The sequence below is a fragment of the Leptodactylus fuscus genome, chromosome 1 (assembly GCF_031893055.1).
Source record: "Leptodactylus fuscus isolate aLepFus1 chromosome 1, aLepFus1.hap2, whole genome shotgun sequence".
NCBI classification, from domain to species: domain Eukaryota; kingdom Metazoa; phylum Chordata; class Amphibia; order Anura; family Leptodactylidae; genus Leptodactylus; species Leptodactylus fuscus.
This window is the reverse complement of record NC_134265.1, coordinates 297,944,381-297,967,586: the sequence shown is the minus strand read 5'-3', so window position 1 is coordinate 297,967,586 and position 23,206 is coordinate 297,944,381. Positions and strand designations below refer to the sequence as shown.

At 41.5% G+C, this 23,206-nt stretch overlaps 1 protein-coding gene across 1 annotated transcript; it reads right to left on the bottom strand.

The window, feature by feature from the left end:
* Positions 1 to 2,970: 2,970 nt before the first annotated feature.
* CEP44 (centrosomal protein 44) lies at positions 2,971 to 22,706 on the bottom strand. The gene is made up of 10 exons (XM_075258320.1): positions 22,584 to 22,706; positions 20,715 to 20,862; positions 20,043 to 20,189; positions 15,195 to 15,305; positions 11,603 to 11,731; positions 10,650 to 10,856; positions 9,053 to 9,128; positions 7,979 to 8,106; positions 3,296 to 3,333; positions 2,971 to 3,057 (listed from the first exon to the last, which is right to left on the bottom strand). The coding sequence occupies exons 1-10, from the start codon at positions 22,670 to 22,672 to the stop codon at positions 3,012 to 3,014; spliced, it is 1,119 nt and encodes a 372-aa protein (XP_075114421.1). The 5' UTR covers positions 22,673 to 22,706; the 3' UTR covers positions 2,971 to 3,011.
* Between the last annotated feature and the right edge of the window lie 500 nt (positions 22,707 to 23,206).

Below are 23,206 nucleotides of genomic sequence, written 5' to 3'. Positions count from 1 at the left end.
TTTTCTAAAAGTCGCCATATTCCGACGGCCGTAACTTTTTTATACGTAAGTGTACGGGGATGCATAGGGCGTCTTTTTTTGCGGGGCCGGGTGTACTTTTTAGTTCTACCATTTTCGGGAAATGTTATTGCTTTGATCACTTTTTATTCAAATTTTTATCGGAATCAAAACAGTGAAAAAACGGCGGTTTGGCACTTTCGACTATTTTTCCCGCTACGGCCTTTACCGAACAGGAAAAATATTTTTATAGATTTGTAGAGCAGGCGATTTCGGACGCGGGATACCTAACATGTATATGTTTCACAGTTTTTAGCTACTTTTATATGTGTTCTAGGGAAAGGGGGGGTGATTTGAACTTTTAATACTTTTTATATTTTTTTTTACTTTTTTTTTTTTTTTTTTGCATTTATTAGACCCCCTAGGGGTGTTGAACCCCAGGGGGTCTGATCACTAATGCAATGCATTACAATGCTAATGCATTGCAAAAAATCATCCTTTCTTTTGCAGGCTGCATAGACCAGCCTGCAAAAGAGAGGATTTGCAGACAAGCCTGGGAGCCTTGTACAGGCTCCCGGTTGTCATGGCAACGGGATGTCGGCCCTGGAGCATGCTCCAGGAGCCGGCGATCCCGGGCAAAATGGCGGCGCCCATGCGCCGCCGGGATAATGGCGCCTCCGGCGCCTTTGACCGCGGCGCCGGAGGGGTTAATGCCTCCGATCGGTCCGGGGACCGATCGGAGGCATTAGAGCCGGTTGTCTACTGCTTAAAGCAGTAGACACCCAGCGGCTATGGCGGCCACCCGGCTCCTGGGCGGTCGCCATAGTTACAGACCCGACATGCGCCGTACTATTACGGCGCATGTCGGGAAGGGGTTAAAGTGTTCTTTCTTGCAATGTTTTTGGTAGGTACTATCCACTGTTACCGAAAACACACTGACAGACTGGCAGTCTAACCTAATACCACGTCCTACCACCAAGGACGTGGGAAGTGCAGTTTTCACTGCAGCTTTCATCTTTCCTTAGAAAAACCTCCTGATGAGCTAGAATATCAGCTAGTGAAATACGTATAACATTTAAATTGAACCAGAGGATAGATAGGACTGCTGCTTATCCATTGTATACTGGCTATATCATTACCTGGTCAGACCTCTGAGTACTGTTGGGAGCTAATGCTGCATATTAACTCTTGCTCCTCCAAGTCCTGCTGAACAAATGGAATACTTATCTATTTTTTCCTGCCAATTGGAAAGATAAAGGGGAGAGTTTCACTTTATCAAAGAGATAGAAGCTATATCTACCTAATCTCTTTACTGGTTAGTGAATCTCCCTATTGGAATATTTTATGCTATAATGGGCACAATTTTAATATATTAAAAAATAAAAGTTATGTTTTATTTCTACTCCCTCAGCTGTATACACAAAATATTTTGAGTAGAATACCCGTCAGTGAATTCATATATGAAAAGAAGGACCAGCTTACGTGTTTCGAGCAGTATAGAACAAGCCCTTAGTCATAGCATAATGAAAGTCAATACGAAACTGTTCATATAACCACTACTTCCCAGATAACTCCTGTTCCAAATCAGTAATTAGCTATGCAAATGAACAGGAGTCTGTTACATCTAGATCAACAATACAAATCGAGTACACTCTTGAGTATACCTCATAATACACATAAAACACATAGATATGCATATATATACAGTTTCTAGTAAAAGTTATATTTTATTAATATCAGCAAGCTGGAGTTTTTTTCACTTTTTGCATACAACTCAAGCCCCGTCTGACGGTTCGGGAGCCTCTCCGTGCAGCTGATCTCTGCTCAAAGTATGTACAATTTTCAGTGTGGTTTAAGAGCAATGTAGTGTGTTTTTTGTACAACAACCACTGGATGGCCACACAGACATGTAGCATGTACATCTCTTGACAGAGTATTCGGATATCCTGTATTTTTTTCATGCTACACATCTCAAGATATGTCGAGCTGTGTGGCACATCGAAAAATATATTTGTACTGAACAATTTTGTGTGGCCCGCAGACTAATCCACGCCAAGCCTAGTATGTTCCATTTAGTGGTGACCGCCGCTACGCTACATAAAAATGGCCGGCTGTAGCACAGCAGCGGGAGAATGTCCCGGACCTTGGGCCCGCCCCCTGTAGCCTAGTAACGGATTGGGGAATTTTAGCAGCGGAGCAAAGACCTGCAGTGACAAGGTAAGTGCCAATTTTACAAACCCCAACAAACTGCTTTTATTGTCCCCTATTTTGCCCCCAAATCTTTCAATTACTACAACTCCCAGCAGCTCCAGATGCCCTGGAGCTGCTGGGAGTTGTAGTGCACGGTGCACTACAACTCCCATTGCTCCAGGGCATCTGGAGCTGCTGGGAGTTGTAGTGCACCCACCCTATATAGATAATGTCCCACACTATTGTTATGCTGGTGCCCTTTTCTAGAGCTCCAGCAATTGTTTGTAGACCTAGACTGGCTGGGATCTTGCTCTGCGGCCCACATGCTGAGTTGAGTTTGAGACCCCTGATCTACGATGATGACGCCTAGAACTGCAATGAATAAATAAGCAGATCATATATATGTATTTGTCTGCTCCATCTTTACTGAACACTACATATATGGAAACGTAATAAAGCTGTGCAACATGTGGGCAGGGTGAGAAAATAAAATGCACAGGATATTTAATAATTTTTCAATACTTTTCAAGCTATGTTTCTATTTAAGATACAGAACGCTCACTTTTTTTTCTCATTACTACCTCCGCAGGACACATGGCCAGTTCTCAACATCCATATATAACAATAAAAAAACCCTCACTTCTATGAGAGCGGGATGCAAACTATGACCTGATATGTGATGCCGAAACATAAAAATGTCACTAAACAGAGTTATTATTAAAGTGGCAGGAGAGCTGTGAATACTTAGAAAAATATTTTATTTTACATATTTTCCCCCCAAATAAAAGCATATACATCAATCCAAAATAATAATATCCACAATGCTATGAGCTATTAGAGAACTTCAAAAGCCGAGAGGTTTCCTCCAACCTAAAAAGCAACAGAGAAATACAATAAATAAAGCACGGTTAAAAAAGTCACGAGCAACATATTGATGGATATATTACATGGTGGCACTGATCTGAAATAGCTTCATCAACCTGCTATCAGGAAGTGATAAATGGTCAGATGGCGTCCTGTCCTATCAATGATGGTCTTGTAATAAATCTCACCCAACACATCTAGCTATGATGGCACAGCTATCTATACACTTCTTATTGTTACTTACATTTTGGAGAGTCTGTCCATTCTTTGCTTTGTGCTCTCCTGTGGACAAGTATAAGCGTTAGATTTTCTTTTCAACATTCAATATTATACGAAACAAATGACTAGCACATGTTATAGTTCTAGCTGACAAAAAAAACAAAAAAAAACAGCACAGATGTAGCAGAGCTGAATTTGTATTTAATGCATACATTTGCACTTAACATAATTTTACAGATCATACATAGAGGTAGTCTATATAAACAGCTAAGTTAGGGTCTGTTCACACTTTATTGTTCACTCCATCAGTGCAATATTTTGGGAGTTTTACGGACAGCTCTGATGGAAGCCTCTGATGTATGGCATTTACAGGCATACAATTGCATACATTGGCCATTGACTCAACTGTTAACAAAAACAGAGCTACCATATATACTTGAGTATAAGCCGATTTTGTCAGCACAGTTTTAGTGCTGAAAAAGCCCCCCTTGGCTTATACACGAGTCATGCAGCACAGGGCTGCAAGGACCTATATAAATTAAGTGAAGGGGGCGTGGCCTTCAGTGGTCGCTACAGTAATGGTATAGGACACTCCCCCTTCGGTAGCAAGAGAGATGAAAGCCCGGGAGGCGGCAGATCCCTGCTCCTGTGTCTGCATCAAGGAGCTCATACAGTAAAGTGACAGTGAAACACACAGGTACCTGCTGGGGTTACTATCCCTAGTAATATCAGGCATTTGGGGTTATTAATTTAGTTTCAATAACTCCATGTGCCTCACGTTAATAGCAGTTAACCCCATCATGTCCCTCACATTAACTCCTGTGTGCCCCATATAAGGGTTACTAATATGTGAGTCATATAGAGATAATAATAAAGTGCCTTAATAATGTTTAATGTAATAATTATTACCTCCATGTCTCTCACATATCAGTAACCCACTCAGTTAATGTAATTTTATTGGTATCTACTGTATATACTCAAGTATAAGCCGAATTTTTCAGCACTAATTTTGTGCTGAAAAAAAGCTCCCCTCGGCTTATACTCGAGTCAAGCAAAAAAAAAAAAAAAAAATTTCCTTTTTTTGGGAGGGTCTCCCATAAAATAGTGAAAATAATGAAAAAAAAAAAAAGTTAAAAAAACAAAAACAAATAAAAAGTTCTAAATCCCTCCTTTCCCTAGAATACATATAAAAGTAGAGAATTACTGTGTAACACATACACATTAGGTATCCCTGTGTCTGAAAGTGCCCACTCTACTGAACATAGGGGATGTGCAGTGCTCCTGTTCCGTCAGGAAGGGGTTAATAGGAGCACTACAGACACCCTATATTCAGCCAGACTGAATTCCAAGTGGGAGGAAAAAACTGTCCTCAAGCTCAGGGAAGGGGCAGACAGACAACCAAAACACCCCCTCCCCTTCCCCAGCAACTACAGCACCCAAAGACTCCAACCATTTTAATTTTTGAAGTTTTCCAGTAGCTGCTGCATTCCCCTCCCCCCTCAGCTTATACTCGAGTCTATAAGTTTCCCAGGTCTTTGTGGTAAAATTAGGGGCCTCGGCTTAAATTCGGGTCGGCTTATACTCGAGTATATACGGTATATTGTATGGCATATATTTGCTTACAGTTTCCATCAGTATAGGAAAAAATATCAGAAATTATAATGACATGTACCTGCCCAATGTATGTCAAAAAGACTTCCTATTAATAGATGCTGAGAGCATAAAGGCTATTAATGCGTTTGGTACCTGTGCCAAAATCTTTTGAGTGCATAGGCCGAACGTAACAACAGAATGAAATGTAAACTGACTATAACACACTAGATAATCTCATGCCGAAAAATCAGTGGATTCAGCAGGCCAAAAATTAATCTACGGCTTTAGTTGTCTTTCCTAGAATACCAATCAGGTCTTTACATACAATGAGCCAGCAAAGTATGTTGGGATAAAGAACATAAGGCAGGCTAGACAAGGTAACAATCTACCTATACTCTAATGAAGTTTATGCCATTCCCACTCACATAATCCTAAAAATATATATATTATTTATCTATTTGCACCTCATATGCCTGCTGAAAAGGTAAATTAAAATCACGGTCTCCCATCCCCACAGTTCCTCCCATCCCTTTCTCCCTGCTCGCACTTGTGACTTTCTTACTTGCAGCAGTTAGGCTGGGTTCAGATGGGGGTTTTTGCACTGGATTTTGACGCAGGAATCCGCCTCAGAATCCGGTCTAAAAAATGCCTTCCTCAGCTAGCGTGACTGTCGCGGAATCCTGCTCCAGATTAGGCCCAAATGAATGGGCCTAGTCGGGAGGGAGTGTCATGCCGCGGACGTCCGCAGAATCCACGGCAAGAAAGGGCAGCTCGCGGAAAAGGGAAGTGAACAGCTCCTATTGAAGTCAATGGGAGGCGGTTTTTTGACACGGATTCTGAGGCGGACTCCACATCAAAATCTGGTCCAAGAAACCCTGTGTGAACCCAGCGTTATATTGATGATTTTCTTCACTGTTGCAGCTGATCGGTGCAGGCTCTGGGGGTGAGACCCACCAATCATATACCGATGGCCTATCTACAGGATTGGTTATCAATTAGAAAAATGCCTTGGAGTTCTGGATAACACCTTTAAACCCTTAATAGTCACAAAAATTGCAATCCCCCTCTAACTTTTGTATTATTGCAGATTTTGAATTTATGGCTCAAACTCCGGTGCCTTATGTGCATTTTAACTCTTTAGTAATCTAACACATTCTAGTGTTAAACTAGTAATATTTTATCCCTCTCTACATTTCCGCTTTCATAACTTTTTACATTTTATTTCAATATAGCTTGTATTTTAAGACTTTTTAATCACTTTTTGCTTTAGAGAGGTGAGAAGATCAGAAAATATCAATTCTGGCATCTGAATCAACCAGAATAAATTATATGCTAATTCTATTTTAAGGGATGTTACGCATTTGATGATACCAATCATATGTTATGATTTTTGTTTTTATTAACTGTAAAAACAACTTAGGTGCTGCAGTCAGCATTTACTACATATGAAGGGTTAAACAGGAAGTATGCTTTCTGATTGATAATGGGGCGTGATATCATGATCAAAAGTCCATGGTCCTCCCATGAGTTACCTTAAGTGACAGGAGAATAATACAATAATTTTCTCCGCTCCCTGCACTGTCACTGTGCTACACACTGGTTAAAGTGACAGTACAAGTATATTCAGCTTCGCTTCAACCAGTGATATCTAGCGATTGTGGCTCTAGCCTGCGTGGCACCGGAATTAAAGCTGTTAAAGTGACAGGGTCCCTGGACGAATCCTGCTGAAGGTGAACTGTAATGTACTTTGCTCAAGCACCGAGCAGGATTCGTCCAGAACCGTAGGGCGGGAGGGTAAAGTCTTGTTTTATGGTCGCTGACTAGTTGACCACACATTTGAAAATAAACTCTAGTAAATCTAGTATCTATCTAATAGAATAAGCTGCTGCCAAATGATAATAATAATAATATATTTTATTTATATAGCGCCAACATCTACCACAGCACTTTCCAAAATGTAGGGATCAAGAACAGACAAAAAGATACCTTATAAAGTAATCGTTACTTCACACACTGGGACTGAGGGCCCTGCTCACAAGAGCTTACAATCTATGAAGTAGAGGGGGTGTCACAAGGGGTAGCAGGGGAAGCATCAGAGGTAGCATTGCTTATACAGTGGTCCAGCCATTTTAGTGATTGAGGTTACTTTCATTCCACATAAATAAAGCTGTACGAGCTGTCACCAGTCGCGTCCTTTAATGTACAGATGGTGCCTGGACATATAAAGTTACAGTCCGATATGGCATCATATCCTGTGGGGTAATGCGGGAGCGTGAACAGAAGAGGGTTAGATTTAGAGATCCTAACAATGGGTTTACATGTCCGACTTTGTGTTCATGGAAATAAACCAGTTTCACTGCGGAGAGATTGCATATGGACACCGGTAATAAGCTTTAAAACCCCAATAAAATGAATGGGTTTTCAAACTGACCGTATGCAAGCCGTCCCTAAGCTGTTTTTCTGCAATTTTGGCGGAATCACGGCAGGCGGACTGCAAGTGCAAGTGTGAGTGTCCACTTAGGAAGACAAAATCACTGATAATAAATTATTAGAACGCTCCATATCTCTGCTTCAAAGCCCCCTGCACATATGACATCAGAGTGGGATGTGATTTTGGAGATAAAGCAAATATGCACAAAGGAAAAAAAAAAAAAAAAAAGTTCACCAGTGCATTCCCCACTAATATATAAGCAGGTCCCCTGACTATTAGCTTTGCTTGAAGTCTGTACATTCTGGCTTCTCTGATGCCACTATGACTCTCTGTATCACAGTCTCTGCTCTACTCCAGCTAAAAGACTATAAAGTAAGGTGGAGAGAGTTACGTGACCGAGGGTCGGCACATCTGCAGAAGAATCAGACTTCCTGCGTCAACAGATGTGCTCTGTGGGACCTGTATATATATTTATAATAAAGCTTATCTATTGTAGAGAATGAACTAGTAAGCTTTATTTTCCCTGCATGTGTCCTTCAACTGCAGCCATCCCTTTCTGTGTCTTCCAGGTAGCACAAACTTTAACATTAGTAGCTATTAACTAATATTAGTTTAACCAGTAGGCATCACTTATGTTTTTGTGTTCTTTTGACCCTGGATGGAATTCACACAGCTATTGCCTACCTGTGAGTCTTCTGTCAAGTTGCTATAATTCACATCAATAGCTGTGGGAGAAGAGTCTGCAGATAGCAAAGAACTGTATCCGGACGACTGATGACGGTGATCTGGGATATCTGCCTTGATGGTCAGCCCTGCAAGGAAACATCCATTTTTAAACTATTTTTGTTCATTTACAGGGTCAGCCATCAAACAATGTGATTTACTATTAGCGATGAGCATACAGTGTTTATATAGAGTCCTACAGCCCCAGGTCTATCTCTGCTGTTCTCATTGCTAAATTATAGACACAAAAAGCAATAGCAAGAGACCCAGACAACATGAAATCCAAACCTCTAATCTCAAGAATGTTCTGCTGATCACTGCAAGAGATAAGAAAACCGCTGCTGTATTCATACATAAACATTACAATGCTGTTTGTGGAAAGGGTGACGTATTATTTTCACATATTAAAACACTGCAAAAAATTCTAAACCTCTGCAAAAATAGTAGAGAATGATGAATACCTCTCCCATTGTGATACAAGAACTATATTTCTCCATAATACCAGCAGATGGCAGTAAAGCTACACAATAGATTCAGAGGAATGACACACAAGAGGCACAAGACCAAGAAATTTACCTCTAAATATATAGGGAAAATAGTGTAGTGCCGTGTTAGCCAGAAAAAAAAATCATGGAAGGATCAAATACTGCGCATCTTAATAGTACATGTAAAACTATAATATGACCATTTGAATCAACTGTTTAGAACAGGCCTGGAAAATTATATTAAAAAGAATTCTGGATTATCCTAGAAAGATTACTGGATGCCAATGGACAGCACTGGCGGTCTGTTTCGACTTTCTGCCGTCGAGTTGTGGAGTCCCAGTATAAAGCATCCAGAATGCGAATCAGGCTTCAGATATTGAGGACCTATCTAGCAGGTAGGCCATCAACATGCAAAACACACAGGCTTTAAGACAACCCCTTTAAAAATATCATAAAAATAAGCCATAACTCTATCTCACTACACCTTCAGTCTGACTCCTTATTTGTAATAGACGTGACACAGTGTGAGATAACGTTACATAGCACTCACCAGGAGGTGCAACACTTGTCATTCTGCTTGATGTACGGTCCTCACTTATAGAGGTGAATTCAGTTGTCAATTCTCTCTGGAAAGATTAAGTAACATTTTTCTTAAACTGTAATAACTTCTTTAGTTTTTTGTTTTGTTTTTTTTAAATACAGTATATGACACATTTTGTAATGAACTTCCCCTTGTCCAACATACATAAGATGATTGTCTGCAGCTCCCAGCAAAAGCTTTTATTATGTAAAACACAGTCTCTGAGAAACTGTATCATCTCTTCTCCAGGTATGTCTACATATAGGGCCACATTCACACAGCAGACAACCCCTGTCCATATAAGCTGTATACAGCATCATAGAGAAGGACATCTGATCTGTATCCCCTTCTAAGATCCAAAGTAAATTGCTTCTAAGTAGAAGTAACCCCTACACACACCCGGCACATGCAGCGGATAATACATTTCACTAAAATGTTAAATGCTAAATGTAAGACCAGATAAAACGTTTCGTTGACAACTGACAGGAGGATTTTAAGAGGTGGACTTGTGAGGATTACTATAACTATTAAAATGGTTCCGTACATTAAAGGAGTATTCTGGCAATTTAATGGTTGAAGCAGTGACAAGGACTCACACAATGTGAAGCTGAGATCAGCACAACTTGCTTCTCTGCTAATGTCCCCGATGTGCAGAGCATGCCCAGTGAAAAGGGTGTTCTGAGCTCGGCTTCACTGCTCGCAGTGTGCGTGCGTTGAAGTCTCTCATTGGACAGCTGGGATTTATAACCTTTGACTGCTAAGGATACTGGTGGTGGACGGTGGTAGGATACTAACAGTCTTCCTGTATCCTCATGGTGAATAAAGTGCCACTGTGAACAGCGCTCCATTCACTGCTATGGGACTGGAGTGCTATCTGGACAGGGAGTAAGTGTCTGCAAAGGGATAACACCTTTAATTATACAATAATGCAATGTTTGGTTGCGACACACTGACTGGCAAACATCTGTAGTCTAGCAGTGCCTGCATCTCAAATAATGAGAGTGAATGAGGCAGCATCAAGATGTGCACATTGATGTGAACCTGCCTCAGCAGACACAAGAGAATGTATCAGGATTACCTTTCTTGCAAGTGTGGTGTCATAACTTTTATGTGCCAACAAAACTGAGCCGGCTCTGGAGAGAAGCTGTGACTGAACCGGCTCTGGAGAGAAGCTGTGACTGAGCCGGCTCTGGAGAGAAGCTGTGACTGAGCCGGCTCTGGAGAGAAGCTGTGACCGAGCCGGCTCTGGAGAGAAGCTGTGACTGAGCCGGCTCTGGAGAGAAGCTGTGACCGAGCCGGCTCTGGAGAGAAGCTGTGACTGAGCCGCTCTGGACAGAAGCTGTGACTGAGCCGGCTCTGGAGAGAAGCTGTGACCGAGCCGGCTCTGGAGAGAAGCTGTGACCGAGCCGGCTCTGGAGAGAAGCTGTGACTGAACCGGCTCTGGAGAGAAGCTGTGACTGAGCCGGCTCTGGACAGAAGCTGTGACTAAGCCAGATCTGGAGCTGTGTGTGGTGCCGCTCCTTCTATCCTGCTGACTTGGCTACATCATAAATGATAAGCTACAAACCTTTTTTGACTGCAGCATTCGGTCTGTTTCCAGGAGCAGGACCCGGCTAAGAAGGTTATTCCAGTCTGTTTCGTCGATGATTATTTTCCCTTTCATACTGGTTTCCAGTGCCTGCAGTCTGTCCTCCATCCAGTCAAGCCTTGAAAGTTTCTCTTGACATTCAGCAAGCTGGACTTTCAGTAAATCTATCTGTGTGTCCTTTGTCGACTGCAATGAAACAACTGTTTTACATTACCCAGAGCATATTCATGTGAGCACATGTGCTCTGTGTTGTTACACTGCTTTCAATACTTATTCTACCAAGACAATTCAGAAGCTCCTTACTGTCACACAAACAGATCCTTTAAGTGAATTATCAATGGAGAATGCTTAGAACAACTTGTGCGCTTCACGTGGCCACCCTGCCAAATGTTTACATAATTTTCTAAGCTATTCTATTTTATGATGCATCATTGGAACAAAAAAGGTACATTATCAGATCATGGATTTAGATACCCAGGACCACTACAAGTCCCTTCTACTACAAGTCTCATAAATCCTTGCAGGTGTCTCTCCTTCAGCGACCCTACTCACTCTACTGGGGTAGGCAAACTTTGGCACTCCAGCTGTTGTAAAACTACAACTCCCAGCATGCATACTTGCTCTGTTGTTGTTGTGACACCAATGGAAATGAATGGAGCATGTTGGGAACTGGAGTTTCACAGCATCTGGAGTGCTGAAGGTTGCTGACCCCCGGTCTACAGTTTGCTTCCTCCTGTTGGCAGGAATATAAAACATACATAATAGTCCTGACACAGTCTACTGCCCCCCTACTTCAGTAGGATCAATGTGCTGTGGTGATCACTCATATGCCAGTTAGGCATTGCATATGTGTGACCAGAAATGTAGGAAATAAACTGAAGTTCCAGCTGCTTCTGGTTAATGAAAAATGTACTACATGGCATCCATATTACCTCATTCTCACACGGATCCTCAGCTTCACAATCTGATGTAGAAACTTCAGTTGGTGGCATGAATACGTCACTAGCCACAGAAGGCAATGTAAGGTCAGGACCTGTATGACGCTCCACAAGGATCCTTATCTGTAAGAGAAACAAGAATGTCATTATATAGAAGTGTCACTAACCTCTCCCTACCTTTATGTGGGGTCATCTAAAAGAGGCCAAGTGTTCCTGGTTAGATGTGGGGTGTGACTGGCTTACAAGGATGCTACTTTTAGATGGTTTTGTATAGTAAATATACATATACATTTTTTCTTTTTTTTTTAAGAAAACTTTAATTTGCATATTTTTACCAGCTTATTCACCTGATTCCTGCTCTATTGTAAGGAGAAAGAGTATTGAAACCAGGATATGTATATAGAAGACTAAGGTATTAAGAATGACTACTGTATGTGGGCATACTAACATTGATCAAATATCTAAACCAGTCAACCAGAATCCCTGCACCCCTGAAGAAGCTTCTCCCTATTAAACAGGCCCTGCCTGCTACAGGGGGCAACACTGGTTCTCTATGTTCTTACAGATGTTATGTTGTGTAATTGCTAGCGGTGTCCACCTTATAGATTATATACAGATACAAGGAACTTTGCAAACATACTGCATTACGTATACTCGAATTACACCCTCTTTATAATCAAGACCTGTATTCACAGCTCTGCTCCCTGCTTTTGGAAACAGCCAGCAGGCTTGTATATCGGACACATCCCTAACAGCATAGTTGAACCCCTTTAAAAGGTGTTAGCTGAACACTCCCAAAATCCTTCTGCTCATCAGCCGCCACCCCTTCCCCCCAACATCTAGCAGAACAACCCCATACAAATAAGGGGCACCACACACAACCTATTTTTTCTTTTTGTGGTATCTGTGCCTGCAGTAATCTGCTCAACGACAACACACAATCCCAAAATAGTGAAAGCTGCAACTTATCAGTCCATGTGGCAAAGGACAAAAATTTGGAGACCACGGGATCTCAGCATGGATATTAAATCGCCCTATTAATATATTGGTTTGTGTGAATGTGGACTTTGAGATTCGGTCAGTTCGGCCAAAATCAACGTTCATGGTCACCAAATCTTTTATAAATTTCTAAAACACGGCATATACAGGCTCAGTACAAGACTCACAGTCGTTCACCTTTAATTCTGTGTAAAGTTTAAGGCTGTCAATGATTCCACAGAACAGTACTGACTTATGTGACGTGGCAAGAAAGAACAATGACAGTCTCCTTTCAAAAGAAAAACTTATACATTTCAGAAAGACGTAAACTAGATAGGATTGCATGTAGGAGGCAAAGTTTAGTGTAATGGATCCAATGCTGGGATATCAGTCTACGTAGAAATGACAGACATTGACGATAATGATTCTCTTGAGAATGAGTGGACTATTGTTAGTCAGTGCAGAAGATGATAAATGACATGCAGACTGAGCTGCCATTTCCCAAAAGCATTAACGGTGTTCAGATAGCGGTTACATAGGAGAAAACATGGTCACATCAGCTAATGTACACTAGTACAACACATATATGTTGATAAGTTACAGTCAAGTGGTTAGACTTATGTTAGACATTTATATCACATCATAGCAAGCATGCTCAGCTTTACTCAGAACTCCCATAAAAGTATATGTATTTGTAAGTGCATAAGATTGGAATACTCCTTTAAGTTAGCCATAAGCCTCCAACAGCTATAGGCCAAACATGCACATGTTTTCATGGGGAAAGAGGACTCAGGAAGTCTGAATACATATAAAATGGTTGGCCCTGCAGAAATCAACAGGTCAGGTGGACATTAATATAAAGTGAGTGGCAAGCTGAAGAATAAAAAGGACAATCAAATAAATGGTATTCCCAACTTAGAAAGGGATAGCATATCAATGGGATATGTCTACATGTTCAATGAAGGGACCTCCACAGATCCTGGAAATGAAGGGCTATAGTGCTCTCAGCTTACCGCTGTGCATATAACCAGGGCCAAACCAAAAACTCTTCTATTTTTCCACAGACAAATGCCGGCTCCTTTGTAAATGGTTGGCAGCCATGCTCAGACAGAAGTATAAAAAGCTCCTCTAATTCTTGAAAAATCTATTTAAAGGGGTTGTCCAATCTCAAGGATCCTATCTATACTGGTAGCTTATGTAAATTGAAGACTTTTCCTAAATATATTGCTTTAGAAATGCTGCTTTGTTTTCCTGCTATGTGAACTTATTCCTCCCATTGTTTACACTCGTTGCTATAACCACAGACCTGGGAGATAGGACAAGTGACGTCACTCACTCAGTGTTGGCAGAACAATCAGTTCAGCTAATTGCAGTTTGTTGATAAAAGTCTGTTATCTCCCTACGTAAACATACAGAAAACACTGAGTTCTTCTCTACAAGTATCTGCATATTATCTGATCTGCATAATTGTTGCGATACCTCAGTGTCCCGTTCAGCAAGGGGGAGGGGAGGGGGAAGAAATACAAAAAGTGAGAAGGGACAACAAGCAAACTGCTTAAACAGGCTGGGGCCACACGGTGGCTCAGTGGTTAGCACTGCAGCGCTGGAGTCCTGGTGTTCAAATCCCGCCAATGGCAAAAAACCATCTGCAAAGAGTTTGTATGTTCTCCCCGTGTTTGCATGGATTTCCATCCCATATTCCAAAAAAGACATACTGATAGGGAAAAATGTACATTGTGAGCTCTATGTGGGGCTCACAATCTACATTTACAAAAAAAAACAAAAAAACCCTGCTTAAACAGGGAGATGGGAAAATCCCTTTAATTCCTAAGCAAGTAAATATGTAACAAACTATATATGTTATTATTTCTACAATAACAGTAATTGTATAATTAGGTATAAAATAATCATTTTATTTTAAAGGGATTATACCACTAAAACGCTGTTTTGTGTGCTTTAGACGTCGGAATAGCCTTTAGAAAGGCTATTCGTCTCTTACCTTTAGACGTGGTCTCCGCTGCGCCGTTCCTTAGAAATACTGGTTTTTACTGGTATGCTAATGAGTTCTCCGCAGCAATGAGGGCAAGCCCCAGCGCTCAAACGGCGATGGGGGCGTCCCCACTGCTGCCTAAGACCCTCTCTCCAGCAACGCCTTCTTCTTCACCTGCATCCTCCCCTTCTCTGTCGTCTTCCTTCTTCGTCAGCTCTGACGCCTGCGCAGTCTTGTCTTGTGGTATCGAAAATATGCCGGCATGCGCAGGGCCTGCTCGAATTGCTGCGGAGAACTCATTAGCATACTGGTAAAAACCAGTATTTCTAAGGAACGGTGCGGCGGAGACCACTTCTAAAGGTAAGAGACGAATAGCCTTTCTACAGGCTATTCCGACGTCTAAAGCACACAAAACAGCGTTTTAGTGGTAGAATCCCTTTAAAGGCAGAGTCAGAAACTTTTTTTTCCAACTACACCTAAAACTGACCCCAACTCCAAAGCCCTGCTCAGATCAACAATGCAGCATGACAAAGGCAAAGACACATACACATAGAAAAAAGATATTTTCTTGTAAATTTTCATAATGAGCTCTGTGCAAGTACAAAAACTGAAACTCACCTGTTTTTCCTTTTCAGGCTTCACAGCTGTCTGCACACAAGTCTCCTCGGGATAAAACACTTCACATTTCTCTTTTATACAAGGTGTTTTCTTAACTGGGTGCAATTTAGCCTTGAAAAAGAAAAGCAACAAAACAAACAAAACATGAAAAAAATGAAAAATTCTGCTTACAAACGTAAACATGTACATGAATAGAGGACACATTCAAGGCCTTGTGACAAAAAAATAAATACAAATAAAATCTTTGAGCTTTCCTAGAAACAGGTATATCTGCAAAGACTGGACTTTTACTATAACAGATTGAGAGAAGACGACTCAAGGACTCTGATAGTAATTTTAGGGAACTGTTCTTTAGCCTGTTAGAAGAAAGCATCCATAAGATAGAAAACATAGTGTGTACATGGTACAAGCAGTAACAACGAGGGCCAGAAGATAAAGCCTTAATATATTAGAATGAGCCTTCACTTATTCTTGTAGATCACATCGTACAACGGAGAGAACACATTGTACAAACAGAAAGACGAGGATGAAGCTATGAGTAATGGAGTCTCGTCTTATAGTTAAACATAAGTCTTACAGCACCGTTCATCTTAACCTGATAGAAACAAATGAGAATTTTACTGGATTATCTGCCAGTTTAGAGATGTTATCAGAGAATATCAGCAGATAGACACATGTGATCTTAAAGCAACATTAATCTAATCATATTTTAATGGCGAAAGACATGGATTACATAACATGAACACAAGGGGTGGCCATACACATTAGCTGAATGTCAGCCAAAGCCGGCGATTTTGACAGTATCGCCTGACTATCTAAAACACACGGCGGGGTCTCAACTATCTATTGGGAAATGCTGAACAAAACTGCAGATGCAGTAAAGATCCTGTAATTCCTAAACGTGCTACTGATTTACTTTGTAGGATAGAAAATATGTAACACGCTATGAATCTAATTTTTCATACAATATTAATAATTGCATAATCTAATTTAAAATAATGAATCATTTTATTTTGAAGCTGGAGTTGGTAACTTTTTTTCTGACTCCATTGCTACCCAAATCTGTCTCCGTCTCCAACATATAGTAATGTTAGGATCACACTAGCATTCAGGTTTCCATCCTTCGGGTCGGCACGGGGACCCCGAAAGCAGAAACTCTATCCGCTTAACCCTTAGGGTAAGTTCATATGGGGTTTTTTAGTCAGGATTTTGAGGCCGCATCCGCCTCAAAATCCTGACCAAAAAGATGGCTCCCATTGAAATCAATGGGAGCCGGTCAGTTCTTTTTTCTTGGAACTGTTTGTTCTGGCTCCCAGAAAAAAGAAGCGACATGCTCATTCTTTCAGGCGGAATCTCCTCGAGACATCTGCCTGAAGACACTCTCTCTTCCCGATTAGGCCCATTCATTTGGGCCTAATCCAGAGCAGAGTGCGTGACTGGATGCCGGAGCAGTGCAGTCGCAGCTCCGCCTCAGGTTCCCGTCCAAAAAACCCTGTGTGAACTTAACCTTACATACAGAAACCTGCAGACCCCATAGACTGTAATTGGTGTAGAGAAAAGTCCTCCTTGCAGGACTTTTCTCCTTGCCGATTTGAAGCAGAATATGGGACAGAGTCTCATATGGAGACTTGAATGCTAGTGTGAACCTAGTATAAGGCACAATTGCATAGAAAAGTACAATAGGGTTTGCAAACTTATGTGAAAACACCAGAAATCCTACCACACATTTGTGACGCTCAGAACTATCTAGCAATACATGCGTCAGGGTTACTGATTTTTAGATTGATAGCAGTGCAGCCACCCAACGGTTGCCAAAAAAAATGTCTTTTTGGCCTCCATCAGTCACCTTTTTTCCCTGTCGAGCCAATCACTGGCCTCCATGTTGACTAGCTGAGCAGGCATCTGCAGGTATTTCCTGTATGCGTTGAAACACTAAGAAGTAGGGACTAGCAGCAACACAGGCAGTGGTTGGGACCAGACCGACCGACAATCTACACATAGAATTTTTTGATAGGGTCCCCATTCTGAGCTCTGTTACATATATTATGGAATTGGTAGAAAACCCCAATAGATCCTGTTTATTTTCTTTAGGCAGATATATATTTTGGTTACCCTAGACTTTCCCCCTTATACTACCTCAATGATTATATCTATATTATAATTTACCAGGATTTCAACAAACAGTAGACTAATAGTGTTATCAAAGAAAATATCTGAAATTAAAAGGATTCAAGCTAGGGGAAACACTGGATGAATAACCTCCTGTCCTGGAATTTGCAGGCCACAACATGACAGAACAGATTAGATGAAGAATGTATAGTAAAAGCAAAAACTGTGTATACGTGGAAAATGACATAAAAGGAAAAAAAATAAAAACAAATACTTGTGCCATTGGCATTATTTCACTATGGAAGTCCTGCTCTGCAGCAAACATTCCCCATAATAAGCCAAGGTTAATGGGGAAATTGTAAACACATGGAGAGCAACCGGACAGCAGAACAATGCACACCCACAATGAGGGGTGGGGGAACGGAGCATACATTTTATGACAGTTTTTAGCCTAAAATACTTTTTTTTTTTAAATATTGCACATTCTTGAGCCAACATTTCACACCACATGTGTTACTATTTTGAAAACTGGTAAAGTAAGGGGTGGGGCCTCCCACGACCTGAAAGGGTTTACTATAATTTACAATAGATCAGAGACTTAAAGGGGTTGTCCGGGATAAAAGCTCATTTCTACACTAATCTAAACCCGCTCCCCCCCCTTCTTTGTCAATTACATAATTTATCAAAAATGCATTTCAAGCCTCATCCCTGGGGCGATCATGTGACTGCCCCAGAGACATTTTCTGGTTATCCTGTGATGATCCATTGCCGGAAACTGAACGTCACTACTACTCCTCCCCCATCCTGGTCTGTTAGTGCGATACATGGGTTAATAAATGCACCCATATACCTTTAGTAGTGTTTTGAATAATATCTGAGAGCTCCAGGCATCTTCTGCATTTGTTTACATATTGCTGCTTCCTGCTATTTAGCTTTCATACTAGCTCCGTCTCACCTCACTCCACCCCCTCCCATACACTTCTTCCTTGTCTTTCTAGCTATCCCGCCCACTACTAGCCCACCCCCAAGCCGATTATACTTACCGCTCTTCCAGACCTCCATATGCAGGACGGTCCCTTCCTCTTTTCTGATTCTGCCGGCGTATGCAATAGTCACGGGGCTGTTCTGCAGCTGATAATCTACCTTCACTGCTAGGTAGAAATGGTTTGTTGGCTGCAGAGCAGTGCTGGGGCTATTGTGAACACCAGCAGAATACTGCTACAGATAGCTGTTGGTCTCTGATCGGGCCACACTCCTCCCAACTCAATTACTGTTTCCAAGAACAGAAAAGCAAACATATATATAAGTAAATTAAAAATGCTGATCTTGAGACAGTTCACCCAGTTTCTTATGTGTGGACAAGAAGACAAATGCTCTATTCATTTTCATGTGCATGTCTAGCAGGGCTGAAGAGTTGGTTGGCAAAAACCAATGACTCAGACTCATAATTGCTGGAGACCCATGGTCAATCAGAAGCTGCAATGCTCCTCTAATTCTCAAAGAAAGCTAGTGATTGAATTCCTATTTAAGTAAATATGCAATAATTCATGCATCTAATTAATAAACAACAATGATTAATACCATTAAAAACAATCATTTTATTTTGAAGCCTCAGTCGGAGAACTTATTTCCAACTACACCCAAAACTGGCCCTGACTTTGACTTCACATCAAAGTCAAGCTGGTTTTGAATGAGCGACAGGAAAGGGTTAATATTGGAAGCAATAATGTGCATTGAGAAGGGTGAGGGTTCAAACAGACGAAGAGATCAGTGCTTGGGACATTGGCTAAACCTAAGGGCAGACATTTTGAAACCGCTTTCGCCGCAGATACCACAAGATGCTTACAGGCGGACACTGCCAGATTTTCGTCTCCTGTCGGCAGAAGATGGATACCTACAAAGTGAAGACCAGGTGCAGGTGTGAACCCGCAGTTTTTTATGTGTTTATGCTATATAGTACATAAAGAGGACCTTTCACCACTGCCACCAACTCCAGTTTTTTACCAAATGTTAATAGGTGCTGCTCGACTGAGTCCAGCCCAGTTAGATTTTTTTTCTCTAGCCTCCACCATTTTTCAAGCAATCCATACTGTTAGTTTTTGTCCCTGATATACTGATAGACTCTGTACTCTCAGGAGGTTGTGCCAGGCAGGAGCAGAGAAGGGGTGAGATTCTGAGCTCTGACACCGGCTGCCTCTAATTGGAGCTGTGAATAACGCCCCCTGCCTGACACCACCCACCTGACATTATAGAGCTTAAATAGCACATCAGACACCAAAACTACCTGTACTTGTTGCTCAGGAATAGTGGGAACTAGAGAGAACATTCCAACTGTGCTGGAATCAGTGGAGCAGAACTTATTAATTAACAGATGTTAAGAACTAGAATTGGAGGTGGTGAAAGGTTCTCTAAGCCAAAAAGACACTTTTTTTTTACTTCTGTCAGGTGAGTGAAGGCCTAATAAAACGTAAGACATATCTGTGACCAAATGCAGCCAACTAATGAGCTTTTCTGGGAAAGTGCAGTGATTGCCTTCCGCGATTGTGCTATCCAAAAGAAAAGCAGAGCTTATTCTGTATATAAGAAAGTAACTTGGCCGGGCCATGGGTCACCTTAGTTTATTGATACTGATTTATATAATGTTTACTGCATCGCCTTTACCTCTACACTTATAACTATAACATACTTGCCACATGAACTAGATATGATGCATAAAATGCAGATATATCACTTATGTACCTTGGTCTGATTTGCAATTTCTTTGTGTTTCGTAACTACACAGTCAATAATGTCACACACTGTCTGCATTCTCCTCTCAGAAAATCCACTCTGTAGAAACTGTTGCTTTGTTAGAACAGGCTTGTAATGGAAGACATCTCGGAGAACCTGCAACAACAATGGTTTACAATGGAAACTCCTTACTTACACAATTTAGTGGAGACATTCCTGTGCAGCCCATTGATCTGGATCAGAAAACCCTCAGCAATAACTGAAGAAATATTTTATTTCATTATGTATAGCCAAGCCCTCCCCACAGCCACAGAATTAGGGCTCTATCTGAAGAGGGTTTCCCGTAATTGACATTAAATGATACTTGGGTCCATTTACTAGGACCTCCACCTATTAGTAAAACTGGGGACCCCATAGTCAAGACTTTAATAGAGCAACAGTCAGCCATGCATACCATCACTGCGATCAAGATCTACGACAGAAACCCCTGTCTGTCATGCCCTACACAAACACTGGTTATCAATGGTAGAAGTCGCATCCAACAGAACAATTCATCAGGGAGGATCATAGTGACAGCCACTGCCATTTAGGGACACTCAGCTCTAGGTAATGGATGGGGGTTCTTTACTGAGACATAGATCACTGCGACATTGCGGATATGCAGAAGAATGCAATACTTACCTTGTAAACTGCATCAATAAATCTCAGGTCACTCTTTGCAGCAAGTTCAATGTCCAATGACACTAAGATCTCGGCTATATAAGTTGAATAACTAGTAAATGTGTAGCTGATTATTGGTAGTGATGCTGCTGGGTCTCCTTTCACCAACCTATAGGTGATATAAAAAAAAACAATAAAAAGTACTTGAGTAAAAAAAAACAATATAAGCTCAACTAAACCTGAAAAAAAGAATAAGTCTTTATCAAAATGTCACCCTCATTTATTACTTTTGGGGGCCATTTCACTCAGTACACTCAATTGCACAATGTTGTAAAGAGGTGAATTATCCAGGAAACACATACAAAGTGCGAAACTGCTGTGGTAATAGCATGCGATTACTGCTACTCACAGACTGTACAATAGCAAGCGCAGTTGCAACACAGCACATCAAGAATGCTGTCCAGTAATTAGTCGTGACTGCACGCAGTCAGACAGCCTAGTTGTGCCGCCGATCAGAAGAACCAATGAGCAAATACTAACTGGTCTGCTGGTACACACAAAAAAAAACAAAAAAAACAGTGATTTGTAGCAGTGACGGACCCCAGGCACTGCATTAACTACTGGATGCACATTCATTTCATAGGCATCCCCAGAAATGCAGAGATTTTCAACTATGATAGTATTAGTGAGCTGTGTAAGGTAAGTTCACATGGGGTTTTTTGGTCAGGATTTTGAGGCCGTATCCAACTGAAATCAATGGGAGCCAGTCAGTTCTTATGTCCAGGAGCCGTTTTTTCCAGCTCCTGGAAAAAGAAGCATGATGCTCATTCTTTCAGGCAGAGTCGCCTCGCGACACTCCCACCCGACTAGGCCCATTCATTTGGGCCTAATCCGGAGCGGAGTGTGCACTGCACTGCTTCAGGTTCCAGTCCAAAGAACCCCGTGTGAACTTACCCTGTGCATTGCAGGACTCAGGTGCTATTACACATGTTGTTTTTACTCATGCCAACACATGCTGTGAAATGACACCAGTGTGGTTACCAAAAGTGCATGAGTAACAGCATAGATGTGTAATGGCACCCTTAGGGTAAAGTCACACATGTTTTTTTGGTCTGGATTTTGAAGCGGAATCCGTGTAAAAATCCGGCTCAAAAAACCACCTCCCATTGAAATCAATGGGTTCCTTTTTCCGCGAGCAGTTTGTTCACGCTCGTGGAAAAAAGAAGCGATATGCCCCTTCTTGACGCGGAGATCCGCCTCGCGACACTCCCTCCCGACTAGGCCCATTAATTTGGGCCTAATCCAGAGCGGCATGCTCACACTTCACCGGCATCCAGTTGCGGAAGGGCTTTTTGGAACCAGATTCTGACGTGGCTTACCAAATCAAAATCCGGACCAAAAAACCCTGTGTGAACTTACCCCTTATGCCGCAGTCATATGTCCTTGATAATCACAGACAACATGCCACCCTGCTCATTTGCGGGGAATGCGCTATCCATTATCTGTTTTTCACAACAAGTTAGTTTTTCCCCATTGTCTATTTCTATGTTTCTGGATCTGTGAAAAATGTACGACACATGGATGACCTTTTTTTTTTTTTTTTTATGGACCAACAGACTGTGATGTGGCGAATCAGTACAAAAAAAAAATAAAAAAATGTGTAAATTAATGCATTGAAAAAAAAAATAGAAATATAGGTCTGCCATGAAAAATTTGGACGGTCAGCTGTTTATCTGGGTGCTACAGGAAACAAGTAGTTTTCAGTGCTGACCATTCTGTAATGCTGCAAGTCCTTCTCAGGCTTATAGACGTAATGGGGCAAATTGGGATGGGTGATTTTTTACTAGACAATGCCTTAATGATCAAAATATATTCATTGCTCCTTCTTACCCTGAGTAGTCGACATCTCTAGGATAATTTAGTAACCTTAGCTTCTGTTCTAGTTTTCGGAGGACTCCTTTTACATCCCCTGTGGTCATGTTATCGTAATATAGAAGGCTTGAAAAATATCCTGGAAAAACAAATCGAACAAATCGGAATGGGAAAGCGTGAAATCAACAAACTGCTGAAGCAAAAAGAGAAGAAGAATGATCCGAACAGCACGCTCCATAGAAATGAATGGATGCACCTGGTACTTCCGCTTTGACATCGGCCGGCCGCTTAACCCCCCCGCGTGCCAGCTACGTCCATTCATTTCTATGCGAGCGTGCTGTTCCGATCGGCTGATCCGAACAGTACTCGCTCATCTCTAGTAGGGAGGTACATTCACCCCTGTTCATGGGATCAGTGGGGTCTCAGCAGTAGCGTTGTGATGCATAGATACAAGTATCACAGTGCTGTGTGACCCCTGACGTTGTCTATGCTTCACATCGTCACACAAATTACAGGCCTCACAGCCCCTGACATCAGGGAGAACAGGGAGCTGTGCCAGAGCCCAGGAGAGGTGAGTAATACACTATTTTAATTATTATTATTATTTTAATAGTTTAATCGCCTCCCCTGGGACACCGCTT